The sequence below is a fragment of the Apodemus sylvaticus genome, chromosome 7 (genome assembly GCF_947179515.1).
Source record: "Apodemus sylvaticus chromosome 7, mApoSyl1.1, whole genome shotgun sequence".
NCBI lineage: Eukaryota > Metazoa > Chordata > Mammalia > Rodentia > Muridae > Apodemus > Apodemus sylvaticus.
The window spans coordinates 75493292-75506653 of NC_067478.1; the positions used below are offsets into that span (position 1 = coordinate 75493292).

Below are 13362 nucleotides of genomic sequence, written 5' to 3' on the forward strand. Positions count from 1 at the left end.
CACTGCTGCTCTCCACAGCTCATCCTAAGCAGAGCCATTCTCATTCAGATCCCACACCTCCAATGTTAGGTTTTGTTGCTGGTGTTTTTCTGTGTAGCCATGGCTGACCTGGAATTTGCTCTGTAAACAGGCTGGTCTGAAACTCAGAAATCCACCTGTCTCTGCCTCTGAGTGCTGGGATTCAAAGCATGCAGCCATCACCCTCTGCCCGATACTCTTTAATATATATTATTTATTTGGGGAATTGTAAGAGATGGTATGTATGCTGAGCTGTATTTGAGTATGGAGATCAAAGGACAACTTCCAAGAGATAGTTCTCTCAAAATGAGGGCATCAGGTTTAGCAGCAACTGCCTCTACCTGTTGGGCCACCTCTGTCCTTTGGTGGAGCTCATGTGAGAGTTCCTTTAAAGTTAGTTGTCTTTGTGTCCCATAGGAACATTAGCATGCATCTCCTCTGTCAGTTTTCTCAGTGAAATGGGAAAACATACCAGTTGTTGAAGATGGACACTGGAAAGAAAATGTTGGCAGTTCTAGGAGAAAGGAGGTGGAACAAATGTTTAGCAAGCTGAACAAGGGCAAGTGAAGGATATGACCTCACTTGAGAATTCTGCTAAATGGAATAATGGTAGTTACATTGTGACAAGGAATGTGCAGGAATGTTTGAAACAGTCCCCTGGGAGGGGGTCAGAGGTAGCTTCTAGGATGATGAGCCAGTTGTCATGATGTCTCGTCTAGAAGTAGATGAGAGCCCCACACCACAGCACACATGCACGTGACACACCCTGTGCCTACCCTGCCCAATAATAACATTAATTTTAAAAAATTAAAGTTGAGTTGGAGATAAACTTTTTCAGTCTTCATGCAGTTCCAGCACAACAAAAAAGAAATAAATCGAGAAAAATATCTGATTCATATTTTACTTGTATCATTGAACATGTAGTTTCTATATTTTAAATATTAAATCTCATTCCATTCCAAATTGGGTTTTTTTTTTACAGGCATATAAAGCAGTTGTTAATGATGCTACTATATTTAAACTTGAATTGCCTTTGAAGCAAAAAGGGTAAGCTTTTAAACTATTTTTTAAAAAAATAATTCAAGTTTGGGGGACTGTATTACACATTATTGGGCTGCTGGGTAAGCATGGAACACTGTTTCCCTGTTTGGGTTTTACTTGGGCTTGCTTTTAAGTTTAATTGTTGGCTGTTTTGTTTAGTTTTTGAGATAAGGTCTCTAGCCTTGAATGGTCTCAGCCCCCCTATGTAGCCAAGGAGGACCTTAAACGACTCCTAATCGTCATGTCTCTACTTCTGAGTGTTGGGATTACAGATTCAATGCGCTGTGCCTGGATTAGTCAGTGCTGGGAATTGACTCCAGGGCTTTCTGTATACTAAGCAAATATTCTATCTACCAATTGAGCTACGTCCTTTGCCCTTGTTTTTGTTTTATTATTTTTTTTTTATGTGTAGGAGTGTGTGCCTGGTATCCATATAAGTAGTCAGAAGATGGTCTCACATCTCACAGAACTAGAAATCGAGTTAAAGCTATTTGTGAGCCACCACGTGGGTGCTAACAACCAAATCTGGGTCCTTTGGAAGAGCAACCAGTGCTCCTAATCACTGAGGCACCTCTAAGTTTCATATCTTTTTTATCTTTTGGTGTTTTATTTGTCTCACTGTGTAGCCTGCTAGCCTTTAACTTTTGTAGGTCAGGCCAGATTGGCTACAAAAATCCTTATTTCACCCGTGCTTGGATTAAAGGCACGTGCCATCACAGCGGGCTTTGTCAATGACTTACGAGAACATTTGTCTACAGACCCTCCTGCTTCCAGTTCAGAAGTGCTGTGTTGCATACCTTACTCCGTTTGGCTTTTGTTGGTTTTTTTGCTACCTGTTGCTATTAAAATTCTTCAACATAGAATTTTTTTGAATCTCCTTTGTATCAAAATACTGTTTTAGAAGTTAGAAAATACCTTTTGTTCCAAGTCTTTAGAATCTCTGCCTGGTTTTCCTTTATTAGTCACTAAAAATTTACTATTCTGAAAGCATAGAAAATGAAAAGGGAAATCGGTTTTAATGTAAACTTTGAATTCTCATTTTTAACACATGATCCTCTTAATAGAGCATTTATCTACCAAGTGTGAGAACCTTGTTTGATCCCAGCTCAGAAGGAAGTAAACATGAATTGGTAAGGGAATGTATGTACCATAAAGGGAGAAGAGAGAGGCTAGCTGGAGCAGGGAGGAGGAGCGGCCAGTTGGAGCAGGCATGGGGGATGCACAAAATGTCGAAATAAAGCCTATTAGTGAGCCTACAGAATGGTTCAAGTGATGAAGAGCCAGACAATCTGAGTTCAGTCCTAGAGCTAACTCCTGTAAATTGTCCTCTGACTATCACGTACCTACCGCACACATGTAAATAAAGGGGTTACTTAAGTAAAAGGAACTCATTACTTATCTATACTAAATTTAAACCATAAGTTAAAAGGAAAATAAGCCTCTTCATAAAGTAAATTGATTTGTGCTTAGTAAAATTTAGAGAAAAATGGGAATTTGGACTACTTAGGGGCCTGGAAAAATGGCTCAGTGGTTAAGATCACTGTTCTTCCAGAGGTTTTGAGTTCAATTCCCAGCCACCTCATGGTAGCTTACAACCATCTATCCTGGGATCTGATGCCCTCTTCTGCGATGCAGGTGTACATACAGATAGAGCATTCATTTACATACAATAAATAAATCTTAAAAACAATTTGGACTACAATAAATCTGACATAGGTACAGCATCCCTTCTTATAGTTTATAGCTGAAAATGAACATTTCATAGAAATTTGGTGTGTGGTGTGTTCCTTTAATTTAGCACCCCCCCCCCCCAAGAGTACAGAGGGAAGATCTTGAGTTTGACACTAATCTGGACTTTATAGATCCTGTCTTCAAAAATAATAAAAGAACACTTATTTAATCTGGGCACTGCAGAATCACAGTCAGATCATTTGAATTTGAGGCCAGCTTAGCCTGAAAAATGAGTTCTAGGACAGCCAAGGCTGTATAGAGAAACCCTGTAAAAGGTAAAAACAAGCAAACAGATAAAGAAAACATAAAAGGTAAATCTTAAAAATTAAATAATGTGAAGGGTGCAAAGATTTATTGTGTTTTGTCAGCTCATGATGGCAGGGAAGGTTACAGCTGATTACATCACAGATGACAGGAAATATTGACGCTAGAAATAGGCCAGGGAGGATACAGCCTTGAAGGACACTCATGCCTACACCTGACCTGGTACCGACTTCCTGAATGAGGCCATGGCCCAGCAGTCTCTTCACAATTGAATCCATAACAGATGATGCAATAGACTGATCCTGACTGGAAACAGCCCTCACAGATACACCCGTCAGTGTGCTTTTCTAACATGGGTGTTACTCAGTGAAACAAGTTGGCAGTCAAGATGAATTTACCACTAAGAGTAAACTTGTAGTAGCATCTAGATTACTTAGGCACTCACTTGTGAGGAGGAAATAAGTGGTTGATGCTAGGCCTGTGCTTCTGAGAAAAACTGGAATGAGGTACCTGCAGGAAGAGATCTGCAGCACAGGTTAAGCCTATTCAGTTCATACTTAGATTAAAGTGATCACCTCTTCCCATGCAGAGTGAGGGGCAAATCTACTGTTGACACATGTCCTCTAGTTTGTGTCCTCATGATTCTCTCACGATGATGTGTCCTCATGATTCGCCCTTGCCAGCTCTCCATCACCAGTGCTGTGGAGACAATCAATTTCCAGGCACATGTTTAGGTGATTGTAGTATTCCAATAAAGGATAGCTAATTTTTCTTTTCTAGAGTGGGGTTGAAAACTCAGCCTGAGTCAAAATGCCCTGAGTTGCTTGCCAATTACTGTGACATGTTGTTAAGGAAAACACCATTAAGCAAAAAACTAACATCTGAGGAGATTGAAGCCAAGCTTAAGGAAGTGGTAAGTACATTTTTTTTTAATTTCATTTCTTTATCAATAAATATTTATTTTCTGTAGTAGGTAAGGAAAAGGTTTGTATCCAAATCATTGTCCTCTGATAAAGGAGGCATTGCAGTGTTATATGGGGACCTATATACATTCATATAGGAAAACAAATCAAGGGAAGGTATAGTCCTATAGCATGCTCAGTTCAGTAACTCTAATCAGGAAGGAAATACAGCTGGCATGCTTTGGGGTATACCTAGTCAAGGTGTGAGGATTATATGTGAAGCACTGAAATGGGCATAGGAACACGAGGGGCCTGCCCAGCTTGTGTCTTTAGAGTCCCATCCAGGAATGGGTATGTTCACTTTTCTGTAAATGTTTTAATTGTGCCAGTAAGGAAAGTATGATTATCCTTTCCAAGGCAGTGTTGTCTTCCTGATAAGGAAAAAACAGATATTTTGGTATATTTCATGCTCTTAAATAAACTTCCATTGATGGCTCAGTGGAGTAAAGTACTTGCAGTATAAGCTGAGGACCTGAATTTGGATCTCTGCACTCACATAAACACCAGAGTTTTGTGTAGTGGTGTGCAGCTGTGGCCCAGCACTGTGGCTAAACATATGGGTGCTAGAGACAGGGAGTGAACAGGGCCCACTGACTAACCAGTCTTGCTGAACCAGTGAGCTCTAGGTTCAGTGGAAAAGCCTGTCTCAAAAACGAAGGTGGACTAGAGAAATGGTCTGCAGCTCCAAGGTCTCACAACCATCTATCTATAACTCCAGTTCTAGAAAATCTGACATCTTCTTCTGACGTGCACAGGTTCTACATGGAGGAACAGTCATACACATAAAATATATTTAGAGAATAGAGGAAGGTGCTAGATATCTACCTCTGACCTCCATAACACACAGACTCCACACAGATAGAAATGTATTTATTTGTAAATATTAAAAAGTTTTACAGTGTAACACACTTCATAAGGTGTCTAGTTATACTTAAAATTTTTTATTCAATGCTTTCCTGAAAAGAAAATACCATCTATTTCGGCTGGTGAGATGGCTCAGTCGTTAATAGCACTGACTGCTCTTCCAGAGGTTCAATTCCCAGCAACCACATGGTGGCTCACAACCATCTGTAATGGGATCTGATGCCCTCTTCTGGTGTGTCTGGAGACAACAATGTACTCATATAAATGAAATAAATAATTCTTTAAAAAAAAAAAGAAAGAAAGAAAATAGCTATTCCTAATTATGTGTGTGCATGCCTTTTCCTGCCTATGTGTGGTGGTAGAGATGGACTTGGGCCTGTACATGCTAAACAGGCAGGAAAGGGTTTATTCAGCTTACACTTCCACATTGCTGTTCATCACCAAAGAAGTCATGACTGGAACTTAAGCAGGTCAGGAAGCAAGGGCTGATGAAGAGGCCATGGAGGAATGTTTCTTCCTGGCTTGCTCAGCCTTGCTTTATTACAGAACCCAAGACCACCAGCCCAGGGATGGTACCACCCACAAGGGGGTAGGCCCTCCCCCTTTGATCACTAATTGAGAAAGTGCCTTACATCTGGATCTCATGGAAGCATTTCCTCAGCTGAAGCGCCTTTCTCTGTGGTAACTCCAGCTTGTGTCAAGTTGACGCACAAAGCCAGCTACTACATTTGAGCCTTTGTCAACTTGACCCACAAACATATCACTATTAAGCCTTAACCCTTACTTTCTTATTCATCGTCAAGATCTAAATAACTTTGAGTCCCACAGTCTTTACATATTAAAAGTTCTATCCCTTTAAAATATCCAATATATTTTAAAATTCAAAGTCTTAACTGTGGACTCCACTAAAACACCTCCTTATTTCAAGAGGGAAAAATATCAGAGCACAGTCACAGTCAAAATCAAAATCAAACTACAAGTGTCCAATGTCTGGAATCCACTCACGATATTCTAGGCTCCACCAAGGGCTTGGGTCTACTAATTAGTGCTGGGTCAGAAGTGATCATTACAAACTAAAGAAACTTCATTCTTGGCCATAGCATTCCTTCTTCACTTTCTCCCCTGTTAACTTTAGCTAGCCTACTTGATGCCTTCTGCCTTCTCCTATTGCCCATCCTTCTGACCATTTTCTGATGGTCAAGCTCACAAAATGATGTAATGGCCAGGATCAAGGTGAATGAAAAGGAAAGGAATCAGTGTAATTAACAGCCTGGCTATACATGTCTTAAGTGCTTCGCAATGCTGAGATCGACTCAACATTAGCTCATGGCATCTGTGTGCCTGCCGTGTGGCTCGTCTCATGTGAGCTGGCTTGTAGTGGATGTCAAGGCAGGGGAGGCAGAGACAGACAGAGACAGTCAGACAGACAGATGGGTGGATGCATGACCTACTGTAGTTCCTCAGTGTATTAGTCAGGGTTCTATAAAGTAAAGGAACTGACAGTGAGTATATAGATATTAAAAGGGGATTCGTTAAAGTGGCTTTCCAGCCATGGATCAAGGCCATCCAATGGCTGCCTCCTGATAGATCCGGCAGCTGTTTAATCCACAAGACTGGTGTCTCATCCATTCCAATCTGGAGCCGAGTCCCAGGGTATTCCCAGAGCTGCCAGTTTTCAGGCTGTGTTGACATCCTGAAGCAGTTGATCCACTTGATGGTTCTAGCACCAAAAAGGCTCGAGAACAAGACAGAGGAACTTTCCAATGAGAGTGGGAACAAGCAGGCTGAAAAACCCCAAAGCTTCTTCCTTCTTCCATGACCTTTATTGTGTGTGGGGGTGGGGAGGTGGGGGGCGTTCACCAGAAGAAGTGGCCCAGATTTAGGGTGGGTCTTCCCACTTCAAATGATCCATCCAATAAAAATCTTTCACAGGTGCTTGGGTTTTTCAGATGTAGTCAAGTTGACAACCAAGATTAGCCATCATACTTAGCTATATGTTAAGGTCAGCTAAAGATGACACAGAGCAGGCACCCAAGTCCTGTTTGCTAAATGAGTTTATCTCAACCCATGTAGTGTACTTCAGACACTCGAACAGTCTGTCAACTTTTATCGATGGTTAGGATTTGGCTCTGTACATGCTATTATTCTGATGTCATGGCTAACGAATCAGGGTGGTTATTATTTAAAGATGAGAAAGTGACATTTGTGTTAGTTTAGGATCTGACTATCTTGTATCTAGTAAATAATAAAGCCAGAACAGTTACCATTAAGTTTGGCACTTTGTGTTTGGTGTTTGACTGTTTTGAGACAAACTCTCACCTGTTATTGTGAGTTGGTCCTGAACTCACTATGTGGCCAAGCAGGTAACAGGTGTGAGACACCCTGGCCTTTAGACTCTTTCCTTCCGTCTTCTAAATACCACCAGCGAGGTTGTGAGAGACAAGTCTGGCCATCCTAACCCCTACACACCTCTACAGCACTGAGGAGGCCTAAGCGAGATGCCTGGGGCCGGAAGCTCAGTCTGCGCTGCATGAAAGATGCTTTTCACACACAACTTCCGACGCCTGCACTGCAGTAGACTCCATATGCCCAGAGCTTCAGCTCCTCCGCAGTCGAGCTCTCTGAGCTCATCTCCTGCGTCCCCATCCATAACAGACACCCAAGTGCCCAGGACCTTGTTCATTCCTCCTGGCTCTAAAAATCCTTAAATATTGTGACATAGTTTCTATCCTTCCCAAACACACACGGCAGCAGGGTCTTTATTCTGCCCTTCTGGGTATTTGAATTCCAAATATAAAAGTAATAAAGTCATCCAGGCAGTGGTGGTGCATGCCTTTAATCCCAGCACTTGGGAGGCAGAGGCAGACGGATTTCTGAGTTTGAGGCCAGCCTGGTCTACAGAGTGAGTTCCAGGACAGCCAGGGCCACACAGAGAAACCCTGTCTCGAAAAAAATAATAAAATAAAAAAATTAAAGTCATAATATTGAAACAATGCTGGATGTTTGCTGCCGTTCCAATCACTACATAAATTTTGCACTAGGTTCTCCATGTTAATTCTCACAAACACTTTGTGCTGATCTACTGTATCTTCATTTGGAGATCTGGGTAAGGAAACTGAGGCTGAGCTCTTAGTAATTATGCAAGCTCACATCATTAGAAAGGCACTCAATTATGCACTGTTTCTTCAGAGGAAACCATGCCTGGTCTGACCCTGTGTCTGCAGAGTCTGGCCAGTGTTGGTGTATAATTGCCCAATTTCAAGCGTGATCTATAGGTGGGTGATGACAACCCTGCTCCCTGCCTCACTAAATAGTTTGGACAAGAGTCAGCAAACAAGACCACAGACATTCTGACCTTCCACCATTTGTAGCACTTTGGTTATATAGCCACGTGGGAGTGTTTCTGTTATCCCTGGCTGCTATTCTACTACAAAGACAAAAGAAAGCAGTTACAGCAGAGCCAACACAGCTCGCTGCCCAACGTCACTAGAAAGATCATGTGCAGGGTTTGCTCACTCCGTTTATAGCTCAGCTAACCCAGGCTGGCCTTATTCTCTGTGAAACCAAGGCTGACCTTGAACTCCTGATCCACCTGCCTATCTCTACCTGCCGTGTGCTATGATTTCGAGCATTTACCACCATGCCTGACATCTCTGTACCTTTAGATACATGGGGGAGGAAAGGGTTTCTTACAGTTCCACGTTGCTGCTCATCACCAAAGGAAGTCAGGACTGGAACTCAAGCAGGTCAGGGAGCAGGAGCTGATGCTGAGGCCATGGAGGGGTGCTGCTTACTGGCTTGCTCAGCTTGCTTTCTTATAGAACACAAGACTACCAGCCCAGAGATGGCACCACCCACAAGAGCCCTCCGCCCTCGATCACTAATTGAGAAAATAAATGCCTTACAGCTGGATCTCACGGAGGCATTTCCTCACCTGAAGCTCCTTTCTGTGATATCAGCTTGTGTCAAGTTGACACAAAACCAACTGATACCATTGACCTCTTGTCAACTTTACACACAAACATATCACTATTAAGCTTCAACCATTACTTTCTTATTCATCCCCAAGATCTAAATAACATTAAAAATCCCACACCTTGCAAATTCTTATAATTTCAGTCCCTTTAAAAATCCAATCTCTTTTAAGATTCAAAGTTTTTTTACAATTAAAAGTTTCTTAACTGTGGGCTCCACTAAAATACTTCCTTCAAGAAGGAAAAATATCAGGGCACAGTCAAAAGCAAAATCAGATTCCAAGTGTCCAGTATCTGGGATCCACTCATGATCTTCCTGGGTCTTCCAAGAGCTTGGGACCCTTCTCCAGCTCTGCCCTTTGTAGCACATACCTTGTCTTCTAGGCCCCAGCGCCTGTACTCCACTGCTGCTGCTGTTCTTGGTGGTCATCTCATGGCACTGGCATCTCCAGAACACTGCTGTCTTCCACTGCAACTAGGCTTCACCAATAGCCTCTCATAGGGTCTCTTCACGGTACCAAGCCTTAATCAACTCCTTTGCATGACCCCTTCAGTCCTGGGCCATCAATTGCAACTGAGGCTGTACCTTCACCAATGGCCTTCCATGGCCTCTCAAGGTGCCGAGCCTCAGCTGTTCTTTATGACTCCTTCATCCCTTCAAAATCAGTACCACCTGGGTGACTCTTACACAGTACCAAGTCCAGTCGCAGCACAAGGTACAACCGTGGCTATCTCTGGAACATAGCCTTTGTGCTCTCAGAACACACTTCCCAGATTTCACCTCAGTGATGCTGGTGTCTTCTTAAATCACTGGTAATTTCTTAGCTCCAGCTAACTAGCATCAATAGTCGCTTTAGTGGTTCTGGTATCTTGTTAATCACAGCTGATTCTTCAGATACAGCTAACCAAACCACAGAATCCTCACAATCAAAACATGGCCCTGATATAAGAGTCTTTAATCTTCCTTCTGAAATTTCACAAGCCAGGCCTCCATCTTTTGCACTGTTCTCAATATTATCTTCCAAGCTCCTACATAACATCCCACAGAGCTCTTAACACCAAATGGAACTTCTAGCCCAAAGTTCCAAAGTTCTTCCACAGTCCTCCCCAAAACATGGTCAGGTTGTCACAGGAATACCCCACTATGCTGGTACCAATTTGTCCTAGTCAGGGTTTCTTTTTCTTTCTTTTCTTTTTTCTTTCTTTCTTTTTTGGTTTCTCTGTATAGCCCTGGCTGTCCTGGAACTCACTCTGTAGACCAGGCTGGCCTAGAACTCAGAAATCCGCCTGCCTCTCTGCCTCCCAGAGTGCTGGGATTACAGGCATGCGCTACCACCGCCTAGTCTAGTCAGGGTTTCTATTCCTGCACAGACATCATGACCAAGAAGTACACTGGGGAGGAAAGGGTTTATTACAGTTCCAAGTTGCTGTTCATCTCCAAAGGAAGTCAGGACTGGAACTCAAGCAGGTCAGGAAGCAGGAGCTGATGCAGAGGCCATAAAGGAATGTTTCTTACTGGCTGGCTTGCTCAGCTTGCTTGTAAAACCCAAGACTACCCGCCCAGGGATGGCACCACCCACAATAGGCTGGGCCCGTCCCCTTTGATCAGTTATTGAGAAAATGCCTTACAGCTGGAACTTAAGGAGATTTTCTCAACTGAAGCTCCTTTCTCTGTGATAACTCCAGCTTGTGTTAGGTTGACACACAAAACCAGCCAGTCCACACCTCCAGCCCTGTGTTTTTAAGAATGATTCTCTCCAGTGTTACTGGTTGACCTATCATTATCAACTTCCTCTTTCTCCTGAGTGCTGAAGTACAGGTATGCATCTCCTGGCCGTTTTTTAAATTAAAATATCCAATGTATACAAAGAACTCAAGAAATTAGACTCCAGAGAATCAAATAACTCCATTAAAAAACAGGGTGCAGAGCTAAACAGAGAATTCTCAACTGAGGAGACTGGAATGGCTGTGAAGCACCTAAAGACATGTTCAACCTGCTTAGTTATCAGGGAAATGCAAATCAAAACAACCCTGAGATTCCACCTCAAACCAGGCAGAATGGCTAAGATGAAACACTCGGGACAGTAGGTGCTGGCTAGGATGTGGAGAAAGAGGAACACTCCATTGCTGGTGGGATTGCAAGCTGGTACAACCACTCTGGAAATCAGTTTTGTGAAAAGAAAGAAAAAATCATTTTGCATTATTAAATGTTTTTTATTAATTGCTTTATTCATTTACAATCCAAGTGTTGCCCCCTTCCTGGTCCCCTCCAAGAGTTCTTCACTCCCCTTTCCTTTGCCTCTGAGACGATGCTCCCTACCTTCCTTCCCTGTTCCCTGGAGTATCAAGTCTCTACAGGATTAGTTAGGTGCATCATCTCCCACAGAGGCCAGACAAGTGAGTCCTCTACTACATATGTGCTGGAGCCACTCTTGGCCTTCCTGTGGGGTTGCAATCAGCTCCTTCAATCCTTCTCCTAGCTCTTCTTTAGGGGTCCTCAACCTTAGTCCAGTGATTGGCTATAAGTATCTGCATCTGTCTCAGTCAGCTGCTCATGGAGCCTCTCAGAGAACAGCTCCTGTCTGCAAGCACAACATGGCTTCAGCAATAGTGTTGGGGTTTGATCCTGCATATGGAATGGATCCCAAGTTGGTCCTGTCATTGGATGGCTTTTCCTTCAATCTCTGCTCCATTTTTGTCCCTGTATTTCTTTTAGTTAGGATCAATTCTGGGTCAAAATTTTTGAAGGGTTGGCCCCCTCCACTGGGGGGGTTCTGTCTATTTACCGTAGGTGGTCTCTTCAGGTTCCCTCTCCCCACTGTTGGACATTGAGTCCTGGAAGCCTCTCACATCCCAGTTCTCTGGGACTTTCTAGAGGTTCCCTCTGCCCTCCTGACTTCTTTCTTGATGCTTTAGTTGATTAAAGTCAGTTTCTGTTAAAGAATAAAAAAAAAAAATTGTAGTTTTTTTGTGTTTGTGCGTGAGAGACACAGACAGACAGACAGACAGACAGACAAATGATAATAGATGAAAACAAGTTTTTATGTGCATTAGTGTTTTGCTTACCATGCATGTCTGTGTGAGGGTGTCACATTCCCTGAACTGCAGTTACAGACAGTTGGATGCTATTAATTGAACTTGGGCTATAGAAGAGGATAGTGCTCTTTTACAGCTGAGCCATCTTTTCAATTCCCTGGGTCCTCCTGATTGGTTGTTAGTAAGATTATTTAAGCCCAGGAATGCAGAGAGATGGGTAAAATGAGAGAAACATCACACAAGTACAGACAGACCAACAGGCCTAGGGAGACGATTGATGTCACAAAGGAAGGGATTAAGATGTGTTGAGAAATTACTACTAGTTTTCCCATAAGATGATATCACATTTACATAAAGTGAAAAATTTGCATTAGCAGGAACTAAAACCTTAGTTGGTTTAGAGCTTCAAGTGTGTAGCTAGACATAGTGCTGTACCTTTAATCCTAACACTCAGGAGGCAAAGGTAGGTGGATCTGGGTTTGAAGCCAGCCTTGTGTATGTAATGAGGTTCCAGGACATACCCTGTCTCAAAAATAAATGAATGAATGATTAGTAGCAAAATTTGCTATAGAACAGATTTGCTGTTGAAGCAGTTACTAAAATTAGTATCTCAGAGATGAGTAATCTAATAGACCTGTCTGTGTATATGTCTTTGTAAATCTCTTCGTCTTTGCTTTTGGGGATATAGAAAGGTCTACACAAAAGAAATGGTTAAGTATATAAGAATTTAAAGTAACTGTCTTCTGTGCAGCTCTTGGTACTTAAATATGTACAAAACAAAGACGTTTTTATGAGGTATCACAAAGCTCATCTTACCCGACGTCTCATATTGGACATCTCTGCTGATAGTGAGATTGAAGAAAACATGGTAGAGTGGCTAAGAGTAAGTACAACAGTTTTCTAAAATGTTATTGGTGGTGTGGTCTGGTAAATAGGCATATCACTGTTTTGTCCCAGGTTAGTGCAAGTAGGAGAGAAAACAGAGAGGTGCAAGTGTCTTATTAAATAGAGTTGTTGGTGTGGTGGGGCCTCAAAGGCTGTTGCAGAGAGAGGTGGACAGCCCAAAAGAGTGTGGTAGGGAGTTAAGGTGGAGAGAAGAAGCAGCTGAAGAGAATCAGATTTGGTGGGTGGCAAAGCCAGCAGAAACATGAACCATACATACCTTAGGACAGTCAGATTAGCAGCTTCCTTAGGAGCTGCTGAGTTCTTTGGGGAGGGAACTCATTTAAGCCACTGTCTTGGTTTCTATAAAAGATGAATGAAAAAGAAGAAAGAAAGAAGAAGGAAAGGATATGACTGCTGCTGGGTATGTTGGAGGTGAAGTTTATTGTAGACAAAAGGGAGACAGCCAGAGGAGAGTCCAAAGTGGTTATGACCCTAAGCCAAGTGAGCAGAGTGAAGGGAGCCAGAGGTAGTATCCAGGAGGCCAACGGTACAAATGGGGGAGGATAACCAAAGTGTCTGCAACAGGG

General features: G+C 42.6%; 1 protein-coding gene across 1 annotated transcript in view; it reads left to right on the forward strand.

The window, feature by feature from the left end:
• Cul5 (cullin 5) overlaps positions 1 to 13362 on the forward strand; it is a 49967-nt gene that overhangs the window by 26034 nt on the left and 10571 nt on the right. The window contains exons 11-13 of the mRNA XM_052188328.1: positions 1001 to 1065; positions 3835 to 3967; positions 12642 to 12773. Of these exons, the coding sequence (XP_052044288.1) occupies positions 1001 to 1065; positions 3835 to 3967; positions 12642 to 12773 (330 nt within the window). The remainder of the gene's footprint in view (positions 1 to 1000; positions 1066 to 3834; positions 3968 to 12641; positions 12774 to 13362) is intronic.